This window comes from Pseudophryne corroboree, chromosome 5 (genome assembly GCF_028390025.1).
Source record: "Pseudophryne corroboree isolate aPseCor3 chromosome 5, aPseCor3.hap2, whole genome shotgun sequence".
NCBI lineage: Eukaryota > Metazoa > Chordata > Amphibia > Anura > Myobatrachidae > Pseudophryne > Pseudophryne corroboree.
The window spans coordinates 298,319,224-298,343,395 of record NC_086448.1 but is presented as its reverse complement, the minus strand read 5'-3'; the positions used below and the strand labels follow the sequence as shown (position 1 = coordinate 298,343,395).

The 24,172-nt window shown below is 46.4% G+C and overlaps 1 protein-coding gene and 1 long non-coding RNA gene across 5 annotated transcripts in view; one reads left to right on the top strand and one right to left on the bottom strand.

The window, feature by feature from the left end:
- Window positions 1–24,172, top strand: part of CNTNAP2 (contactin associated protein 2) — a 2,955,022-nt gene that overhangs the window by 2,739,029 nt on the left and 191,821 nt on the right. For all 3 annotated transcript variants that reach the window (XM_063922438.1, XM_063922437.1, XM_063922439.1), the window contains exon 20: window positions 49–185. In XM_063922438.1, the coding sequence (XP_063778508.1) occupies window positions 49–185 (137 nt within the window). The remainder of the gene's footprint in view (window positions 1–48; window positions 186–24,172) is intronic.
- Window positions 1–24,172, bottom strand: part of LOC134927663 (uncharacterized) — an 80,943-nt gene that overhangs the window by 26,431 nt on the left and 30,340 nt on the right. The window contains exon 3 of one of the 2 annotated variants that reach the window (XR_010177702.1): window positions 4,134–4,443. The exons of the other annotated variant lie outside the window; for it this stretch is intronic. This is a non-coding gene — a long non-coding RNA (uncharacterized LOC134927663). Of the gene's footprint in view, window positions 1–4,133; window positions 4,444–24,172 lie in introns of those variants that run through there. 2 annotated transcript variants of the gene reach the window in all.

Genomic DNA, 24,172 nt, shown 5'->3' with positions numbered 1-24,172 from the left:
GGAATTCTCTAGCGCCTGTGTAGTAATGTATTCATACTTTTTTTTCAGGTATCTTACAAATTCGGTATAATTTGGGAGGCACCAAAGAGCCATACATAATAGATATCACTGATCACAAAAATATGGCTAATAGCCAGCCACACAACGTTAATATCACCAGGGTTGGAAGAAGCATTATTTTCCAGGTAACATGCACCTTTTGGCTAATACTGTTATTTAATATGCTATGCAGCTTAATACTCAACTACAGTACTAATACTGATAAGTATTTTGTACTGTATTATTTGTTCCCAACTTCTATAATGTAGATTGAGGTTAGACAATACCCAGAGTTGTTCCAAGGAGAATGACGTAGGAGCAAGTAGGATATAGACAATGGGGTATATTCAATTAGGGTCGGATCCATTCCAACATGCATTTGTCGGAATGGATCCGACAACCCCTATTCAATCTCATCTCAATTCGACTTTTAAAAAGTTGAATTGAGATGAGGGACCCAGAGGAGGAGAGGGGGGGAGCCGCGGGGAGACCAGTGGGGACAACCGGCGGGGAGATGAAGGAGATCAGCACTACAGTAGCATTGCAGGAGGATGTCACACAACTGCCCGACCTCACGGCAGTGTCCACCCGGCTCCAGTAAGCGTGACTTCACTTGCTGGAGCTGGGTGGACGCTGCTGTGAGCAGCGTGGCTGTGAGACATCCTGCTGCAGCGCTGTGCTGTAACGCTGATCTTCCCTGTCTGCCTGCGGCTGTCCCCCGTCTCCCTGTGGCTCCCACCCCTCTCCTCCTCTGGGTCCCACATCTCAGTCCGACAAATTTTTATGTCGGACTGAGATGGTCGGAAACGGGGCCAAATTCTGTCGAATTTGGCCCCGTTTCACTCAAAAGTACGTGAATCGGCAGCTATACCACCAATTCACGTACTATTCGCCAAGTTGAATTCCACGACTTGTCGAATAAAAACTGCTGGGACTGAATAGGTCGAATCACTATTCGACCTTAAAAAGTCGAAAACTGCCGTCTTTTCGACAGAAGGCAGTTTTCGACCTTCATTGAATTTACCCCAATATTGGCAAGCCATGAAACATACTACCTTGATAAAAGTACTTGTTGTCCTGAAACGTTGGTGCCATTGTTGTAGCATGTCATAAAGAATATATTTATACTCTAAGAAGACCCTGGAGTGCCACCTGCTTCTTCACGCTTTTATGTATCTGCATTTTGAGGGCACCAGGGCAGTAAGACAATACCACATGAGAGCCCAACCTGATTTGGACTTATGTACATTTCAGTCATTACATTTTAGAAAAACCCATACAAATTTGCAGCACATAGCATATTCCATAAATCAGTGTAATAGAACATATACAAATAGAAGATGAAAAATAAAAAATATATATGAAATAATGAAATAAATATTAGAGTGAAAAAGAGAAAAGTTTAGTGTGTGAGAGTACCAGTAGAATAGTCTGAGTATGTGCTGCCGCCACCAGCATCACTATTACCACTGCCGCCGGGCACCCCCTAGCCGTGAGGACACCCCACCACCACTATCATCACCGGTGATCATACTCACCAGAGGCAGGGATCAGTTCTTCTGGAGGGCTGCTGGTTATCGGGGCTCCCTGCTGCTGTGATCTTTGGTGCTGTAAAATGAGCTGTCGCCTTGCAGCATCACTGTACTGCATCGGGGGTCACAGAAGCATCAGGGAGCCCCAATGACTGGCAGTCCTCACCAGAGCACTGATCACTGATCCCTGGGTTGGTGAGTGTGATTTTTTTTCACTTTTTTTTTTTTTTTTCAATGTGATTGGCCGGGACCCTATACAGCTTTCTCTGCCAACAGGCAGAGAAAGCTGTGCAGGAGTACAGGATTAGCAGTGAGCTCCAGGGGTGGCTTGGGATGGAAAACCAGTCCGGGAAGCTTATGGAAGCAGCCCTAATGGGGGTGCGGTTTGATGAGATGGTGGGACATGCTGAGGAAGGCGGGATCCCTATCCATATGGCCTGATTGTGTCTGAGACCAGGGGTGGATTGGGAACTAACAGTGGCCCTGTAAAATTTGTAGAAGTGGTCCGACATGGGTAGGACAAGAGGTATAACATACTATGTAGCCATGGCAGTATCACCGGATGGCAGAGTTGCTGTACTGCAGAGATAGAATAACAGAATGAATGGGGACAATGCAGTGTACTGACTGTGGTGGACTGCCTGTCATGTGGGTGTGGGCCACATAACAATACAGAAAACAGGCCCCATAGACACATCGGCCTACCAGGAATCTTCCTGGTGAGCCCTATGGCCAATCCGCCCCTGGTGAACTCAGGGCTTAATTCAGAGTTGATCGCAGCAGCAAATTTGTTAGCAGTTTTGCAAAACCACGTGCACTGCAGGGGGGGCAGATATAACATGTGTAGAGAGAGTTAGATTTGGGTGGGGTATGTTCAAACTGAAATCTAAATTGCAGTGTAAAAATAAAGCAGCCAGTATTTACCCTGCACAGAAACAACATAATCCACCCAAATCTAACTCTCTCTGCAAATTGTATATCTGCCACACCTGCAGTGCACGTGGGCCCTCATTCTGAGTTGATTGTACGCTAGCTATTTTTGCAGTGCTGCAATCAGAAAGTCGCCGCCTATAGGGGAGTGTATTTTCGCTTTGCAAGTCTGCGAGCGCTTGTGCAGCCGAGCGGGATGAAAAGGTTTTGTGCAGTGTTTGAGTAGCTCTGGACTTACTCAGCCGTTGCTATCACTTCAATCTTTTTGGACCCGGAATTGATGTCAGACACCCACCCTGCAAACGCTTGGACACACCTGCGTTTTTCCAAAGACTCCCAGAAAACGGTCAGTTGACACCCACAAACGCCCTCTTCCTGTCAATCTCCTTGCGATTGGCTGTGCGAATGGATTCTTGCGGTGCATCCGCATGCGCAGTAGTGACCTGATCGCTGCGCTGCAGAAAAACGGCAGCGAGTGATCAACTCGGAATGACCCCCATGGTTTTGCCCAACTGCTAACAAATTTGCTGCTGCGATCAACTCTGAATTGCCCCCTCAATGCAGTATTTTTTTACATTTGTTTTTTAGTGAGTTCGGCCAGATCACACTTCCCATTAAGTATGAGAAATGCGATCTTGGTTACTAAAAAAAATTAGAATGAAAGGGTTTGGAGCAGTTTTTCAAGAAAACTGCTCCAAAAGCCCTTTAATACATTCAGGTAATACTAAAATAATGTGAAAATGGTATGAAAACACACTTGTTCTCATTATTTTTGTAAAAATAATGTTAATATATATGCCCCTTAATAATGCTTCTATTGGCCACTTATATGGAACCACTTGTAAAACACAGTACACAAGCAAATCCTGAGAAGTATCCGTGTCTTTTCAAGTAGAACTTACTAACTGCTTTGGAGCTCATTTACATTGGATGAAAGTCATTTTTGTGTCATGCCTCTCAGATGTAGCTGTACATATACACGATGATAAGTGTAATGGTGCCCATACACTTGTGCGATGCGATGCAACATCGCGTGGCATCGCACCGGCAGTTCAGGTGCGATGAAATCGCACCTGAACTGCCAAAGTGATTACCATGCAATGTGATAGATTGCATGGTAATCACGTGATGAGCATGTCACCGCTAAGTGGGAGCGGCCTCCGTCCGCTCCCGGCGGGTGCCCATCGCGCATCGCAGTGCGATATATCTCATGTGTTTTTAAAACACATGCGATCGCACTGCGATTCGATAAATATTAAGTGCAGCACATAATATCTTGAGATGCGAGATTCGACCGGCGTGCCCGCGCATCGCGTCGCAAGGTACCTAAAATGTGCATACAATCCTTCGATTTCTCTCACAGATGCGGTCGAAATCGAAGGTTAGCACTTAGCACTGATTATCTCACAAGTGTATGGGCTACATTACTTTCACAATCTTCCTGGAATGCTTTAAAAGAGCAGGCAAGTATGGAATGGTATTTGAAGAATTTAAAGACCTCTCTAATGATGGTATTGTGTCCATTAAACTATATTATTCTGCAGAAACTCTTCATGTGTCTGATAAACAGTGTTTTCATATTCAGAATTAATATTATTTAGTAAATTTCCCTTTAATGTTTACCTAAGTAGCTTCCAAATGTCCTTGAAACTTGTACTGGTATTGTTCCATGCTTTATTTGTAGGAGAACGAAAGCAGGTGCAAATTATTCCCTTCTGATATCCTGGCTTTATAAAATATAGATTATTACCGCAGGGAGTACTTTTCCAACTAAATGTTCTATTGCCTTTGTCCTTTGGGGCCCATGATATGCTAATATGAGTGGGATCCTTGGCAGTATCTCCTATACTTTCTTCTGTGCCACTCCAGTTATTGGTTCTCAACATGCTAACAATATAAATCCCAAATACGATCCCACGCTTCACTGTGAGGCTTAGTTGTGCTGAAAAATATAATTGAAGTAGAACCTTATTTCTGACATAAAATCATGTTATGTTTTCCCAAATATCAATAAAAGATTTGTTGAGCTGACTATTTAATAAACACAAGAAGAAACTTTTTTGTTATTATTACACTGTCATTCATTGCTCTCAAGTTACAAGTGAGCTGAATGTTCCTCCTTCATTTCAGTTACATTAAAATGCCTTTGGCACTAAAATATAGTCATTTTCCAGCAAAGAACCCGTTGAAAGGAAGTATTGTAAAAAGTGTATTCCAACAATTATACTACAGTACATTGAAATTATTATTTTCAGTAGCGTAAAGACATTGCATATATAATACAGTATGTAAAGGTTTTCATGTTAATGTTATTTAATATTGTAACTATACCAGCAATAACTCATTTTTATTCTTACTTTCCTAACCTTCCTTATGTCAGTCCTGCTTTTACTCTCTATGTAGAATTGAGTTTTTATAAGAGATCTAGTCTGAGTATGTCTGCATCTAATGCACTTCATTTAATAAGTATACAAATAAAAGTAGATCTGAAGACTTTTTAATTTCTGTATGATCACTTTATATATAGTGGTTGGGTTTGTGTGACCGGTGGTTGGGAGCCCGCTGGTCTCCATTCTGCCGGCGGTTTCCCGGCTTTTAGATGGCCGGTGGGGAGCGAGCGCAACAAAGCACCTTGCAGGCTCGCTGCGCTCTCCACGTAGTGGGCTCGGTGGCTCGCTGCGCACACCACAGGTTCTGTTCCCACTATATGGGTGTGGTGGACGCCCACAAGTGGGAATAGTTCCTGTTGGTTGGCATACTCACTGCTTGGGATCCCGGCGTCGGTATAGTGATCGGCGGGCTCCCGACCTCCGGTCACATAACCGCATCCCATATATAGTTATGCTACATTTTCAGGAGAAATATTTGACCTTAGTAAAATAAACGTGATTTAGAATTGGATTCAGTAAGACATATGTCACTTTCATGGTTTTGCCCAATTTGACAGCACATCACCGTTCTCATGCAAGGAGAATTGTTTGATCTAAATGTACATTTTCTTTTAGTTACCAGCTGTTATGTCTCCTACAGTTTGCTTAGCAAAATAAAAGTATGTAAAATAATTGGATAATATATACCTCAGGGACTTTTCTTGTTCTAAAACACCAATTAATTAAATCAAACGTCTGAAAGGTATACATATTTTTTATCATGATAAACGGTATATTTACACAGGAATGGACATTCTCCGGCACTCCAACTGGCCATAAAATGTTCTATATTTCCCATGATGCTCAGTCAGCAGTTGGCTTACGATCAAGGGTAGGGCTTGCATTTGTCCTAGTTTTCCCAAGACAGCACCAATTTTTGTCGTTGATTTGTAAAGATGGAATAAACTCTTGTAAACTCTAGGTGGTTAAGTAAAAGAAAGAGCCAAAGTTGTTGAGTCATCACTAAAAGGCCGATTTATCACCATCCGCATGTGATAAAATTGAGTCAATTTGCAATGCCATTATTGATCACATTGCATGGATGTATCTTAATCGTATGCAGGGACAGAACTTGCGAGAAAGCTCTGTCACTGCGAAGTCACCCGGCAGCATTATCGTGGTATTTATTGTAAAAAAAATACCCCTATTTTGTGCAGCGCATGTGCATCACTTTACTGTACTAAGGGTCACAGGAGCGGTAGGGAGCCCCAAAGACCGGCAGCTGGCACCCATTACCGTAAGAGCGTAAAGGGTGCTTCTGGGCCTTGGGTCACTTAACTGCAATCACACCCATTAATTTCCTGTAGCAATTGTTCTCAGGGGCAAATGCAGGATTTCTGGAGGAGGGTTACGAAATGTTTGATTTTAGAGCGATTGTGGCCAGCCCATGAAGGATGCATAATTATCCCGTAATAAGCTATAGTCTGCACCGAACAATGTACAGTTTATGTAATACAGTACTTCAGACATAACCAGGCCCAGTGGTCACGGTAAGCCACTTACCAGATTCATTCACTGGTGTGATGTTTGAGCATGTATATTCACACAAAGACACACACACACACCCAACAGACTTGGTAGGAAACTGGGCATGTGCAGCAGCTCCTATGCACCCTTTTTACTGCATGCAGTGGTCGCTGGCAAGACAGAGGTGAAGGGGGGGTTTCCGAAAACTGCCCCACCCCTGTGTATGGTTCTAATAAACTTATTAGCATAACAAACTGGTCTAGCACGGTGAATGTTCTTTTTTTTTGGATTTTAATAAAACATTTTATTACAGAGATCACAGTGAACAATAGGGACCAATACCAATTAAATCTAATTTGCAGAAGTATAAAAATACAAAGTAAAGGTCAGGTCCATATAAAAACATACAAGTGCGTGATCCATTAATAAGTCATAACACAGATTACAATTAGAGAAATACTCCGGCAAGCACAGCATAAAGGTAGGCCATAGAGAAGAAAAAAGAAACAAAGTGAAAAGATGAAAAGAAAAATGGAGAGAGAAAGAAAATAAAGGGGGGGGGGAGAGGAACCCCTGTGGAGGGCTCTAAGGATAAAAATAGGAATAAGTCAATATGTACAATCGGCTACTATAAGGCCAAAGTGAAGGACATTTTGAAAGGTCAACACAGGTTCCATATTTGAGCAAACAATTCAGAGGAGTAATTAATAATGCTAGTTACAGGTGCTGGCTGGCAACTTTTACCCTGGATGCAGGTCCAGTGCACTGGCCCATAAGTAATGGCCCATCATTAAATCGCTTGAAGGCGGTTCAGCATGGTGGTCTGGCACAGTACACATACTGGCAGGTACTGTAAGCCTGTCAATATGTGAAAAAACAATAAGCCACAAAAGTGTGCTTATTGTTTTTAGTAACATCTGCATGATTTCCATCACCATAATATAGTATGGTGATGGCAAATCATTAGATGTTTGCAGATACCATAGAGAAAAGTGATTTTCTTTACTTTTCCTGCTTTCATAATTACTGATGTTCATGTAATGCTGGCCATACACGTTAATATTATCTGGCCGATCCACCCAACATCGGCCAGATAATTGCAGCTTGTATGCAGGTGAACGATCCGGGAATATTGTTCGGACATGCCGGATTGTCCAGCATGTGTGCCCGATTCGATATTTTGAAGTGGAAAGTCGGCTGCATTGGGCAGTGTATGCCTTACTGTGGCCGATCTATGGACATTTCCCCTGTCCGTTCACATGGGAAGGGAACAGGAAAATGTCTCCTCCCTGGGGTGGAGTGCCGATATCATGGTCAATACATTGTGAGAGATCTCATATCATGTATGTCCCAGATATCTGTAGTGTCTGAGGGGGTGGTATTCAGTATAGCGGTTGTTAGGATCGCGACGCACAGTATACCGGCGCGGGAATCCTGACAACCGGCATACCGACACCTTTTCTCCCTTTTGCGGGTCCACGACCCCACCTGGAGGGAAAATAGACCCGGCTGCTGGCAACTCATACTACACCCGTCCGATGCTGCCAGATGCAATGCTTGTCAGTCTGACAAGCATTTTATCTGAATGTGCATGAACAGCATAAGTGTCAAATAGCACTGGTTTAAGCACGTGACATTTATCACCTTGTACAGTTGTGCTCATAAGTTTACATACCCTAGCAGAATCATGATTTTCTGGCCATTTGTCAAACAGATCACAGGTGAGGATGGTTACCTTTAGAAGCCATTCAAACCCGTTTGTGTCAACTTGTGTGCATGTTATCAGGCCAAAATCTCCAGGGTATGTAAACTTTTGATCAGGGTCATTTGGGTAGTTTCTGTTGTCATTATGATTTAAAAAGAGTAAACACAGTTGACTGACAATAAATGGCTTCGGCCAACCACTAACCATGAGTGAAAGAAAAGTTTGTGAGTTATCATTCATATTCTCTGACAAATGGCCAGAAAATCACATATTCTGCTAGGGTATGTAAACTTATGAGCACAACTGTATATCTCTCCCAAAGGCCAGTTGTGTGTGTGTGCTTGTGTTTGTATGTTTATATATATATATATACAAGGTGATTCAAAAGTCACAGTACACCCTTTTGTTTCAAAAACTGTGCAGGAAATGGAAAAACTGACTTAGATTCAAGATGGTGCTCATGTTCAGTACATACCCTAAAAGATAACCCACCTCACCCATACTTTACTGGAGTATTCAGTTTTCGAATTCCCTGCACAGTTTTTGAAACAAAAGGGTGTACTGTGACTTTTGTATCATCCTATATATTATATATATATAGAGAGAGAGGCTGAAGATAACGGAGAAGGGCAGAGGGTGACACCAGGAAGAGGGTGACTGGCAGTGTGTGCATGGAAAGACAGTGAGCAATGCCAGGGAGTGACTGTCAGTGGGTGATGGAGAGAGGCAGTGGGTGATGCCAGGGAGAAGGTGACTATCAGTGGGTGACAGGGAAGGATGACAGACAGTGGGTGATGGAGAGAGGCAGTGAGCGACGCCACGGAGAGGGTGAAAGACAGTGGATGATGGCGAGAGGTAATGGGTGATGCCAGGGATAGGGGGATTGGCAGTTGGCGACAGGGGAGGGTGACAGAAAGTGGGTGATTGAGAGAAGCAGTGGGTGATGTCAGGGAGAGGGTGACTGGCAGTGGGTGATGGGAGGGTGACAGAAAGTGGGTGATGGAGAGAGGCAGTGGGTGATGCAAGGCAGAGGGTGACTGGCAGTGGGTGAAAGGGGAGGGTGACAGACAGTGGGTGATGGAGAGAGGCAGTGGGTGATGCCAGGGAGAGGGTGACTGGCAGTGGATGAAAGGGGAGGGTGACAGACAGTGGGTGATGGAGAAAGGCAGTGGGTGATGCCAGGGAGAGGGTGACTGGCAGTGGATGAAAGGGGAGGGTGACAGACAGTGGGTGATGGAGAAAGGCAGTGGGTGATGCCAGGGAGAGGGTGACTGCAGTGGGTGACAGGGTAGAATGACAGACAGTGGGTGTTGGAAAGAGGCAGTGGGTGACGCCAGAGAGAGGGGGACCAGCAGTGAGTGATAAGGAAAGGGTGACAGACAGTGGGTGATGGAGAATGGCAGTGTGTGATGCCAGGAAGAGGGTGACAGACAGCAGGTGATGGAGAGAGGCAGTGGGTGATGCCAGGGAGAAGGTGACAGGCAGCAGGTGATGGAGAGAGGCAATGGGTGATGCTAAAGAAAGGGTGACAGGCAGCGGGTGATGGAGAGAAGCAGCGGATGATTCCAGTGTGAGGGTGACTGCCAGTGGGTGATGGAAAGAGGTAATGGGTGATACCAGGGAGAGGGTAGCTGGCAGTGGGTGACTGGGGAGTGTGACGGACAGTGGATGACAGAGAGGGGCAGTAGGTGATTCTAGGGAGAAAGTGGCAATGGGTGACAGGGGAGAATGACAGACAGTGAGTGATGGAGAGTGCAGTTTGTGATGCCAGGGAGAGGGTGACAGACAGTGGGTGATAGAGAGAGGCAGTGGGTGATGTCAGGGAGAGGGTGACTGACAGTGGGTGACAGGGAGAAGGTGACAGACAGTGGGTGATGGAGAGAGGCAGTGGGAGATGTCAGGGAGAAGGTGACCAGCAGTGGGTGATAGGGAAAGGCTGACAGACAGTGGGTGATGGAGAATGGTAGTGGATGATGCCAAGGAGAGGTTGACAGGCAACGGGTGATGGATAGAGGCAGTGGGCGACACCAGGGAGAGGGTGACAGGCAGCGGGTGATGGAGAGAGGCAGTGGGTGATGTCAGGGAGAGGGTGACTGACAGTGGGTGACAGGGAGAAGGTGACAGACAGTGGGTGATGGAGAGAGGCAGTGGGAGATGTCAGGGAGACGGTGACCAGCAGTGGGTGATAGGGAAAGGGTGACAGACAGTGGGTGATTGAGAATGGTAGTGGATTATGCCAGGGAGAGGTTGACAGGCAGCGGGTGATGGAGAGAGGCAGTGGGCGACACCAGGGAGAGGGTGACAGGCAGCGGGTGATGGAGAGAGGCAGTGGGTGATGTCAGGGAGAGGGTGACTGACAGTGGGTGACAGGGAGAAGGTGACAGACAGTGGGTGATGGAGAGAGGCAGTGGGAGATGTCAGGGAGAAGCTGACCAGGAGTGGGTGATAGGGAAAGGGTGACAGACAGTGGGTGATGGAGAATGGTAGTGCATGATGCCAGGGAGAGGTTGACAGGCAGCGGGTGATGGAGAGAGGCAGTGGGCGACACCAGGGAGAGGGTGACAGGCAGCGGGTGATGGAGAGAGGCAGTGGGTGACGCCAGGAAGAGGGTGGCAGGCAGTGGGTGATGGAGAAAGGTAGTGGATGATGCCAGGGAGAGAGTGACAGGCAGTGGGTTATGGAGAGATGCAGTGGGTGATGACAGGGAGAGGGTGACAGGCAGCAGGTGATGGAGAGAGATAGTGGGTGACTAATACTGTAAATTACTATTTCATTACCTGGCCCAGAACTGCAGCGCAGCTCCTCCATGGGCTTTACACCGGGGACTGTCATGAGATCCCCGGAGTAATACGGAGAGGTGAGGGGAGGAGGAGGGGATCGTTTCTTCTCTTCTCCCTCCGGCCTGACCGTCACTGTGCACAGGCAGGCGGCAGCAGGTGGTGCTGACTTGGTCACTGTAGTCATTAGGACTAGCTGCTGGGAGTTGGAGGCACTGGAAATAGCTGTGTGTGTGGGGGGGGGGGGGTCCTGGGTGACACGGCCGCTAGCTGCAGTGTAGCCGTGTCACTAATATATTCAGTCACTGCTGCCAAAATCCCCCTCCCCGCTGGCTGTGTACAGCTCAGCTGTGTCTCACTGAGCACAGCCGCACACGTTCTGTCTGCTGTCTCACTCACAGGCTGCTTTCTTTTACTAACTTTGGACCTACAGGTCCTCTGTAGCCCTGTAGGATTCAAGTCAGTAATAACAGGTACAGTATAGTACCGCTGTGGATTGCGGTCACATCTACCACTGAACCACCAGGGATCTCACTGCACAGGAGACAGGCAAAGACACAAGGATTTCAGTGTGGCCCGGAGTGCACATGGTACTCTGCCCCCCCACCCCCACCCCCGACCCAGCCCGCCACTGGCTAGTTATATATTCCATGCGATAGAGGTGCCAGATGCAAGATAAAATTGAGGGCATAGAAGGAGGAGCAAATTGTTTCCTATTTCCCATTATCTGGCACTGGGTACATGATGCATTAATTTACTTTGATATCTAATTAACATAGGGAGGACTAAAGGGAGGGAGAACTTTGTTAGGGTCGTATGGAATGGGAATCAATGCCGGACTGGGGCATGAAGGGCCCACCGGGGGAAATGCAGTGGTAGGGGACCATAGGGGTGTGGGCAGCCGTAATAGAGTGCATGGGTCCCTTGATGAATATATATAGTAAATACTACTAATGCATGCATGGTAATAACAGCAAAACAGCATGTATAACTCAAGTGCATAGTCTAGAACTTTATCCCTAGATGAGAAGGTGGGACCACACAAAGTAAGGCCCTCCGGGGGTTTCCCCTGTGCCCCTGTATTCCAGTCCAAACCTGATGGGAATATTAAGTAAACATGCCAGAAGGCTGATGACTTCCTTCTAAAGATTTTCTATCTTTGGATAGGGCCACCATACGTGTAGAAAGGTGCCCTCACTGACACATCCTCTCCAGCATCTATCTGATGTGCCAGGATACATTCTGCTCAATCAAGAGGGCACATTGTACCATCTATATAGTAGGTTATATGTATTCTCCTTCCTTCTAACACAAATAGAGCTAGAGGGAGCATTATTCCAGATCTGTGCCCAATTCTCATCCTCTAAAGCAGCACCCAAAACCACATCCCAAGCCTTTTCATGAGAATCACACAGGGGAGAAGCTTACTCAACAAGCAGTGCATACAAGAGGGAAATCAAGCCGCTAGTCGAGGAATGTCTTAAGCATAAGGATTCAAAGGTGGAGAGGAGCCTACTAGTCAGAAGATGTTTCACAGTGGAATGAAAATGTCTACGCTGTAAAAATTGGTAATCGTTCCCAGAAGGAAGAGTGGAATCTGCCTGAATTTGAGAGAATTGAGGAAAACTCACATCCTAGTAATATCATTTAAATAATCTCTCTTTCCATGGAGAAAATTTGTATTCTGTCCTTACTCAGAGGAAAGGTGGATTGTGAAAAATCTGAATAACGGGAGAGGGACCAGGGACTAATCCAAATTTCCTATTAGTACAAATAGACAGTGAGCCAGAGGAGAGATGAAACCGTGGATAGGCCCAATTCATCATCCTCAATAGTAGCCCAGACCTTCCGAGCACCACTATTACACCATTTTACACAGCAAGCAAGTTGCACAGACAAATAATATCTTTGGTATCAGAAATACCCAATCTACCACTATGCGTAGTGCTTTGCAATAACTTTAAGCGTACTCATGAATACCTATTAATCTAAACAATTAGTGAAGTGTGAAATCATAAAAGTTTAAAGACATAAGGGGGAACAAATATTGCGAGGGTCTGGAAAAGGCGGCAGCTCAGCGCTAGTCCTTGCCTGGTACTGTTGGCAACTCCGAAAGAAGGAGACGTGATACAGTTGACATAGACTGTGGCTGCTGAAATATCATTCAAAAACTTGCCAGAGAAACCCATCCTCTGAAGTATCCCAAAAGCCTTCTCCTCATAAAGTAGTCAATATGGATTTCTGAGAGAAAAGAGCAAATCTAGGTTTTACCAGAATGATACCTGATAGCGGTATGAATACCTAATAACCTAATACACGTGAGTGCTTAAGGTTTACTGAATAGAACAGTCTGTTAACACACTATTGCATGTGTATCTGCAGAAGCAGATGGATAATTTTGGACAATCAGTAGCAAACTGTGGGCACTGGTGGTGTGAGTGAGGAGACTGCATACATGAAGTTTTCATAGCAGACTGGAACAATCACAGTTAGGCTGCAAGATGCAGACAGTACACTGGTGTTAGAAAGTAGCGCTGATAACAGCAGGAGCAGATGGTGAAGTCCCGTAGAGAACGGAGAGTGCTGATTCAGACTGAACCAAAGGGAAGGAGCACTCGGGTGACAAATGCAGAAAACTGTTTCAGATGCTACAGCTCAGGATCTGAAAATGGCTTCTGCCAAAGGGGACCAGGAGTCCTAGGAGACTTATTGTACTGGTAAAGTAAAGGTGGATAGAAGCACTTTAAATAGGAAGCTCTATCAGTGGATTGGTTGGGTGAGGCACACGTTATGAGCGTAGAGACACTGTGTATGGCTATAATGGCTCAGCTAACCTTAGACAAGATGGAGGCACCCTTGCTGCACCGGACTGCAGCTACAGGTGAATCTTGACATGACTGGCAAGCTGACCTGCACAAGTACGTGAATTGGCAGTGTCGGGTAGGTTTCAGTGCTCCACCAAATGCAGTCATTATTACTTCCCCCCTTCCCCAAACAGCTTTAAGTAGAGTCGAGTACTGTTCCCCAGAGAAATTAATGGCATAAAAATTATCAGGATGCTGTCAGAAATGCCCCTACTCCTATGCACATCTTGCCCCACTCTGTTACTACATGGGGTATTCAGCTTTTAAGGTACACATATACAGCACCCTGACCTCTTCTCAGAGTTCTCCTCCGCTGGCCTGGAACTTAGGGGCAACTCAAAGGGTGAGCTGACAGGGCCATTGCCCAGAGCTCTTGTGCCATGGAAGGGCACAGCCGCAGTCAGCCCTGCCCCTCTATATCCCCTCCTGGTCCATGCAGCTGCTGTTGAATGTGCACTCTATGCTGACTCTTCTTGCAATGGCCCTCATTCCGAGTTGATCGGTCGCAAGGCGAATTTAGCAGAGTTACACACGCTAAGCCGCCGCCTACTGGGAGTGAATCTTAGCTTCTTAAAATTGCGACCGATGTATTCGCAATAATGCGATTACTAACTACTTAGCAGTTTCAGAGTAGCTCCAGACTTACTCTGCCTGTGCGATCATTTCAGTGCTTGTCGTTTCTGGTTGACGTCACAAACACACCCAGCGTTCGCCCAGGCACTCCCACCGTTTCTCCGGCCACTCCTGCGTTTTTTCCGGAAACGGTAGCGTTTTCAGCCACACGCCCCTGAAACGCCGTGTTTCCGCCCAGTAACACCCATTTCCTGTCAATCACATTACGATCGCCGGAGCGAAGAAAAAGCCGTGAGTAAAAATACTTTCTTCATAGTAAAGTTACTTGGCGCAGTCGCAGTGCGAACATTGCGCATGCGTACTAAGCGGATTTTCACTGCGATGCGATGAAAAATACAGAGCGAACAACTCGGAATGAGGGCCAATGATCAATGGACACTACGACACGGTTGCTGTCCACAGACAAGTCCCAGAGTTACACTGTATATCGAATGCCCCGAGACCCCAAAGGCCACATTGCCACCACGGTGTGTGTGTGTGTGTGTGTGTGTGTGTGTGTGTGTGTGTGTGTGTGTGTGTGTGTGTGTGTGTGTGTGTAAACCCTGCTGCCAACACTGTGTCTGAGTCAGCACATAGTGTTTGAACTACCCTGGTGTACCACAACACCCAGCATAACCCTAAAGCTCCTGGCTGAAACTGGACAATACGTGTAACTTGTACCTGCTGTAAATTCTGTTTCACTGGTTCCTGTTTCCACCTGGTTAATAAACCAATCTCTGGCTCAGTCATCTGCTATGTGGACTAACTTCCATTTCACACTTTGACCCTCCTACCACCATAGTGTATGCCAATAGCCGCTGCCTCTACTCTGCTCAGTCCCACAACTGTGGACTGTCTTGCCTCCCTTTCTGGTCTCTGCAGCTGCTGCCTCTCCTCTGTTTAATCATGCCCCCTGATCTGTGCTACCTTCCCCACCTATATACGGTCTCTCTTCTACTCCATTCCACCCCTCGGTCTGTGCTGCCTCTCCCCGCTACTTATTGCCTCTTCATGCACTGTACTGCTTATACCCTGCTCTATGGTGGTGCACCCCTATCTAATCCACATTTCTCTTACGTCCTAGTGGATACTGAGGTTTTGTACCATGGGGTATAGATCGGGTCCACTGGAGCCTGGCAATTTACAAACCTTTAGTGTGTGTATGTGTATGCTGGCTCCTCCCCTCTATGCCCCTTCTACCAGACTCAGTTTAGAACATTGTGCCAAAGGAACTGGGTGCGTTTCTCTGGAGCTCCAGAGAGTTTCCTTTGTTTTTATTTTATTTTATTATTTTCAGGTAGCACTGGTTGGCAACCAGGCTACCTGCTTCGTGGGACTTAGAAGGGGGACCGAACCAACCTCCTGGGGGTTAATGGTTCGTAGCCCCAGCTGACAGAACACTGAGCTCCTGAGGTACTGATCACACATCATTAGTATGTGTACCCACACCAGCAGCTAGCCTCCACCCTCTAACAGATGCCGAAGCACAAGGTGCGATGAGTGTTACATTGGGGTCCCTGTTAGTGGGTCCCAATTGCAGTTTTGGCAGCAAGTCACGTGATGGTCACAGGCCCAGATCTGCGGTGCCCGATGCGGACAAACCGGCTAAGGGCTGATGCCCCTCAGTGCTCACTGTCTCAAAAAGGCTTTGTGTGTACTGTATGCATATTATGTTATTTCTAACAAAGCCAGTATAAACTATTGATCAGGAACTGCACACCATTACAGGGGGCGGGGCTTCCCGACGCAGGACCTGAGGCGGGAAGGCGCCATTTTCTGCTGCTATGGATCAAGGCTGCATGCACGCTGCTCCTCCAGAGACCCAGATAAGTGACCTTATCTCCGAAAGCTCGGATTTCTCTATTATGGTGGCTACAGGTTCCTCACCTGGTGGAGGGCAGGAGTTCCAATATCCACTCATGGACTCTACTGACAATGGATGCCAGCCTCTGGAGTTGGAGGGCTGTGACTCAAGGGGCCCAGTTACAGCGTATATGGTCGAGACACAAGTCTGTTCTGTCGATAAACATCCTGGAACTCAGGGCGATGTACAATGCTCTTTTGCAGGCATCTCATCTCCTGAAGGATTAGGCGATCCAGGTTCAATCAGACAATGACGCAGCTGTGGCGTACATAAACCAACAAGGGGGAACAAAAAGCAGAGCGGCAATGCGAGAGGTGTCAAAAATCCTCCTCTGGGCGGAGGCCAATGCAAGGGCCATCTCAGCCATATTCATTCCAGGAGTGGACAACTGTTAAGCAGACTTCCTCAGCAGGCACAACCTCCATCCGGGGGAATGGGGCCTACATCCCCAGGTGTTTCAACATCTAAATTCACCGGATTGGTAGCGACGGGCGTGGTACTCGGACCTCCTAACCATGGCTCTGGAGGATCCCTGGCCTCTACCGCTCCAAGAAGATCTTCTTCAACAAGGTCCAAGTTGAAATTTATCACCTGGAAAACGGTGATGTTATTGGCATTGGCGTCTGCCAGGCGGGTGTCTGAATTGGGGTCCTTATCCTGTAAGAGCCCTTATTTGATTTTTCATGAAGACAGACCCGTCCTCCGTTCTTGCCAAAAGTGGGGTCAGCCTTTCATGTGAATCAACCTATTGTGGTTCCAGTGTTGTCTGATGCTTCCATTGGTCCTGAGTCCCTGGATCTTTAGGGTCCTGAAGATTTATGTCAAAAGGACGGCTCGTCATCGGAAATCTTACTCGCTGTTTGTCCTTTATGATGCCTCCAAGGTTGGTCGGCCGGCTTCTTAGCAATCTATTACTTGCTGGATCCGGTTGACCATCCAACAGGCATATACTTTGGTGGCTCTGCCCTTGCCGACGTCTATTCAGGCCCACTCGACAAGGTCGGTGGGCTCTTCCTGGGCGGCTGCCCGGGGAGTATCAGCCCTACAGTTGTGCCGAACTGCTAATTGGTCTGGTTCGAACACATTTGTCAAATTCTATTGGTTCGATACCCTGGCCAGGGATGACCTCCAGATTGGTCAGGCGGTTTTACAGGGGTCTCAGCACCCTCCCACCCATTTGGGAGCTTTGGGACATCCCCATGGTACTAAAGTACAAGACCCCAGTATCCACTAGGACATAAGAGAAAATAGGAATTTAATACCTACCGGTAATTCCTTTTCTCCTAGTCCATAGTGGATACTGGGCGCCCGCCTCAGTGCTTCGTTCCTGCTTACCTGTGTAAGTATTTGGTTGGACCGGCGTTGCGGTCTCATCATGTTGTTGGGATAGCTGTGCTATCCTGGTTGGGTTGGTTTTGCTATCCTATGTTCTGGTTAGCGCCCTCCTTTCATTTATGGTTGTGTGTTGGCTTGTTGCCTCATTGCTGTTGTAATGTTTTTTCTCTCATATTAGGTCCATCTCCTCGGGCACAGTTTTCCTAGACTGAGTCTGGTAGCAGGGGCATAGATGGGAGGAGCCAGCACACACATACACACACTAAAGGTTTTTAAAGTGCCAGGCTTCAGTGGACCCGATCTATACCCCATGGTACTAAAGTACAAGACCCCAGTATCCACTACGGACTAGGAGAAAAGCAATGACCGGTAGGTATTAAGGGGTCTATTTACTCAGCCATGGATGGAGATAAAGTCGCTGGAGATAAAGTACCAGCCAATCGCCTCCTAACTGTCATTTTTCAAACACAGCCTGTGGCATGGCAGCTAAGAGCCGATTGGCTGGTACTTTATCTCCAGCGACTTTATCTCCATCCAAGGCTTAGTAAATAGACCCCTAAATTCTTATTTTTCCTCTGCTGCATACTGTCTCCCATCTGCTCTGCGGTGCTACCTCCCCCCTGCTCCTGCAGCTGCTGCCTCTTCTCTGGTCTTTGGTCAGTGACTGACCTCCCGAGGGGTTTCCTGTGGTCCAGCAGCCCCAGTGACATCATGGATCTGCCAGAGGAAGACAGGAGCTGTGCAGCCTATAGAGCAGCCATGTATGTCATCTTATAGAGAGGTCTATAATATAGTGTAGAGTATAAAAGTGTCAGTAATGTAGTGTAGGGTAGAGAGAGGTTAGTAGTGTAATGTTGGGTATAGACAGAACAGTATATGAGGATCTGTAATGTAGTGATGGTTTTAGCAAGGTCAATGTGGGTCCCAAAGGAAGATTTCACTCTGGACTAGATCTGGATCTGGCACTGCTGGAACTAGAAGTTCAGTATGTACTTCTCCTGTTTCATCCTCCTGCTCCTGCATGTATAAATGTGCTGACTGCAATATCTCCAATGTGACATCTATATCTATCTCCCCGTCTTTCTATCTCCTCTGTCTCCTCTTAATGCTTTTTCCCTCTGTTATACTGTACAGTATTTGTACACCAAGGGCTATTCCAGTAATGACTTTCCCCTCCCAATGCTGCTCCAATACGTCTTCTACACACTCCAAATACTGCTTAAGACTACTCCACCCTCCAAATACTGACCTAATACTGACCTCCCTCCCAATACTGCCCCAACATTGACCTCCCTCCCAATACTGCTCCACTTCCAAATACTGCTCACCACTGCTAAATCCTTCCCCAATACTGCTCCACATTCTGGTTCCTTCATTCATTTGGAAGGGTGTGGTGTGCGTGACTGCCGGTCAGCATACCGACACCAGTATCTCGGCAGCGGAACGCCGGCGGGGGGGCGAGCGCTCGCCACACTGCGGGCTCGGTGGCGACCTGCCGCCACGGGTTCTGTTCCCACTCTATGGGTGTCGTGATCACCCACGAGTGGGAATGGTCCCTGTTGTCCTGCATGCCGACCATCGGCATTGTGAGGGTGCAGGAGACCGCCGGTCACATAACTACATCCCATTTGGAAAATCTCACTTCATTAAACAAATCCACATATCTCATTGAGTATTATCAGTATTCCTCATTGGTAGAGAGATTTTTTATTTTTTATTTTTTGGGAAAGTGAATATGGCAAAACTTTAATTATATGAACCAGCAACAAATGTTAAAGTTTCCCATAGTGAAGAAATTATATATTCTAGAGCAGGAAACAAACTTTCACATTTTGCATTTAAATGAACATAATGATGTAACTTGGAGAAGTTGGTAGAACTCTAGGCAGACTTTTAAATATTAAAAAAAAGATCACTTTTAATAAGCAGGAACCATCTGGTTGCTTAATTATATCACATTAGTGTGGGATTAAGCCCATGTAGGGATGCTCTATCAGCAAGCATTAACTGTTTTCGAGCACAGGTCTGTGAGCTGTCACATGCACAGAATTGGAAGATTATGCATAGTGTCAGGAATATTTAGACAGCTGCAACCTGCCAAGCACTCATTCAGAATGGTGCCAGTCTTACTGCGAAAACCTCCTGTGCACTTAGTGTTGTGTGGGGCACAGCTACATATTAATATTTCCAACCTGATTCCTGCCATCACAGTCCATAAGACATAAAGGATGTAATACAGTCTAAACTATTTTAATTGATACATATTAAATGGGGGTGGTGGGGGTCGTTGCACTCAAGGTGAGGGACATAATTAAATTTTTAACAAATGATCTTCTATTAAGAGACAACTAACCTCTAAAAATGAAGGAAAAAAAACATTGGACCTAATTCAGATCTGATCGCAGCAGCAAATTTGTTTAGCTAATAGGTAGGCAGAACCAAGTGCACTGCAGGGGAGGGGGGGGGGGGGGTCAGATATAACATGTGGAGAGAGAGCTGAGGGCCCTACACACCGGCCATTTTCCGCCGAGGTGCCCGACGGCCGATACAGCCAATTGGCGACCAGGCGACGGGGGGGGGGGTTGATGGGGGAGTGAAGTTTCTTCACTCCCTGACGTCACCCGGCCCCATAGCCCTGCATGCTAAATGGATGAGATTGTCCATATTGGCTTGCAGGCACAAACAAGCCGGCACCAACGATGAACGAGCACATATTTCATCTTTCATCTTTCATCTTTGGTGTGCATACACACTGAAAGATATGAACGATATCTCGTACATTAATGAACAAGATCATTCATATATTTCAGTGTAACAGGCCAGTGTGTAGGGCCAATTAGATTTGGGTGGGGTGTGTTCAAACTGAAATCTGAATTGCAGTGTAAGAATAAAGCAGGCAGTATTTACCATGCACAGAAACAATATAACCCACCCAAATCTAACTCTCTCTGCACATGTTACATCTGCCTCACCTACAGTGCACATGGGGGGGTCATTCCGAGTTGTTTGCTCGTTGCCGATTTTCGCTATGCTGCGATTTGTTGCAAACTGCGAATGCACAAGGCACGCAGGGCGCATGCGCTTAGTTATTTAACTTAAAACTTAGCAGATTTGCTGAGGATTCTGCGGCGCTTCAGTCGCACTGCTGATCGGTAAATGATTGACAGGAAAGGGGCGTTTCTGGGTGGTAACTCAGCGTTTTCCCGGCGTTTGCAAAAAAACGCAGGCGTGTCAGGGAAAAACGCGGGAGTGTCTGGAGAAATGGGGGAGTGGCTGGCTGAACGCAGGGCGTGTTTGTGACGTCAAACCAGGAACTAAACGGACTGAGCTGATTGCAATCTGTGAGTAGGTCCGGAGCTACTCAGAAACTGCAAAGAATTAGTTAGTAGCAATTCTGCTAATCTTTCGTTAGCAATTCTGCTAAGCTAAGATACACTCCCAGAGGGCGGCGGCCTAGCGTGTGCAATGCTGCTAAAAGCAGCTAGCGAGCGAACAACTCGGAATGAGGGCCATGGTTTTGCCCATTAGCTAACAAATTTGCTGCTGCGATCAGATCTGAATTACCCCTATTGTTCAGCATTTAACTGACGTCCCACTACACCTCTGTTAAAAAGCAGTATCCCACCCTACTACAGATATCTTGGGGGTATATTTACTGGGTATCTCTCATTAGATCGACCACACTTAGGTCGACAGTCATTAGGTCGACCACTATTGGTTGACAGTGACTAGGTCGACACCTGAAATAGATCGACACAGTAATGAGGTCGACATGAACAAGGTTGACATTAGTTTTTTTTTACTTTTTTTGGTGTCATTTTCTTCATAACTTGAACGGAAACCCCAATTAGTGCACCGTGTCCCCTCGCATGGCTAGCTTCGCTCGCCATGCTTTGGGCGCGGTGCCTCGCTCCGCTACCGCTGCGCTCGTCACATGTTACTATTCCCAATCGTAGTCCACGTGGACCGTAAAGTATGAAAAAGTTTTTAAAAATGAAATTGTTTTTGAAAAACACATGTCGACCTAGTACATGTCGACCTAGTGACCTTGTTGACCTAATGCATGGCGATCAATAGTGGTCGACCTAATGATTGTCGACCTAATGACTGTCGACCTAATGACCATATCCCACATTTACTAATGTTCGATTTTGCATTTGGAGATTTACTAAAGGCAAAATCGGATATATAAAACCAAAATCAAATATCGGCAAAAACGGGTGTTTTCGCATAGACGAACATAGGGTTCCCTGATTTACTAACACTTGAAAATTGAACACAAATCGAACACAAAATCGATCTTCAAATGCCCCAAATAATAGACTAATAACAGACAGGTGATTTGAGCTTCATTATGATGCCTATAAAAGTAGAGATGGCAGCCACAATGCAAATGTTTTTGCAATTATGTGGATGAACCAAAGCATAATACTGATGCCCATGGGCGTATTGACAATAGGGATCACAGGGAAGATACTTGGTGTGCTGATGTGCATGTGGGGACTGTTTTGTTTGTTGACATGTGGTGCTGCTGCCATGGTTACGCGGCATAACCTCTGGTACTGCCCATGTGATGTCACTTCTACAAATTTTTCCAGGGCCAATTTCAGTTCCCAATCCACCCCTGGCGATGCCACTTGCAGCGTTTACATTTCCGCAGAATGATTGACAGTCAGGCACCATTTGTGGGTGTTGATGGGGGAGTGGTGGCAAAAATGCAAGCATGTTACAGTAATTTTTGGGGCGTGTCTCTGGGTGAGCCTGTGAATCCATGCTCAAGCAGCGTGCCATTGGCATCTCTGTTCAGGATGCCATGCTGCATGTCCGTTGATTTAATTGAGCTACCGATTACTGAAGGATGTGCATGTGCACTGAGACTGTGTATGCAGTTGCTCTGCCTTTGCGATGGCTGCACTGGACGTCTCTGTACTTTTTCAGGGCTGCTGGGTTTTTAAAATAATTTTGCACATACTCAACATGTACAATCGCAGGTGCAGTCGCCATAGCATCTTTCCCTGATTCAGGCCAGATAGTAATGATACTGTAAAGGCTCTGGGCGGAATTCATGTTTGCATGCTAATGCATTAGCAAGTGTGATTTTCTAGTCTGCGGAATTGCGAGGCTCCCACTGAAGCCATCGCTTGCTCAATCGAACTTGCATACACATTCGCAGACAACATGAAAACACGAGGAACATCGGAGTTAAGGGATGGTCTATTGCTATGCAGACTGAACACAGCAGTAGCATCTCAGATGCCATGATTATGTATAAGTACGCAGCCATCAGCAGATAAATGCCCCGAAAACGCCCATGACATGCCTGTGTTTATCCGACCACTCCCCGTTCCCACCCACAAACACTGTCTTCCTGTCGCTCACTTTATGACTAATTCCTTGTTACGACAGCAATCACAAATCACTCACTGAATGTGCGCACTGTGGCTCAAACGCATGCAAAGTAAGAAAACACTGACAGATGTGCGTACACATAGCCGCTTTGCAACTGCACCAGAATGAGCTTCTGCGTGTGTGACGATGCAGGACCCGTTCGCACATGCACAGAACAGGTCCACTGCATGCGCAGGCAGAGCCGGATTAAGGGGGGGGGGGGGCTCCGGGTTTAAGTACCCCGGGCCTCCCTGTCTGAAAGGGCCCCCCGTCACGCGCCACAGTTCCGATCCGATCCACGACACTGCACTGCGCTCCCCTCCCCACTATGAGACCAGCAGCAGCCGCCGCTCACACAGCCGCTGGCGCCGCTGAGCGCTTCCTGGGCTGCTTGCTGAGCGACGGCTCAGCTGCCCAATAATGTGTCACACTGCAGCCTGCTGCTTAGCGACTGGCTGAGCACGCAGGCTGCAGGAAAGAAGGAAGCTCCCTGCCAGCGCGTGTGTACTGGGCTGGCCGGGTGAAGAGACAGGCTGTAGTCCTGTCTGCAAGGTCAAGATGGGCTGTTCATTTTTTTTTTAAAGTTATGTAGTAAATTTAAATGTAGGCTCTGGGTTGTGTGTGTGTGTGTGTGTGTGTGTGTGTGTGTGTGTGTGTGTGTGTGTGTGTATGTATAATATGTATATATATATATACATATATATACACACACGGGATATATATAATATATATATTATTTATATATATAAATATATATATATAAAATACATATATATACACACTGTATATGTGTATGTATGTATGTATATATATATATATATATAGCAAGCGTGGAGACTGCGGCACTCAAGTTTAAATGAATATTTCTTTACTGAAGCATATTAGATGGTTACAGAATACTATTTTCATTTTGTATTCATGCCTGCCTTGAAAACGGTGCTTGCAGCACCGAAACGTCGGCCTTGTTAAGGCATTCTGTAACCATCTAATATGCTTCAGTAAAGAAATATTCATTTAAACTTGAGTGCCGCAGTCTCCACGCTTGCTGTTATCCTTTTCACTGAGGGCACCAGGCATCAACTTTTCCAGCACGGAGTGACGGTTCGTATCAGCATTATATATATATATATATATATATATATATAATATACACACACACACCAGACTCTCCCGGCACTCCCGGACTCAGCACTTAGTGAAAGATAACGTGCTTTACTTCAACGTTTCGGG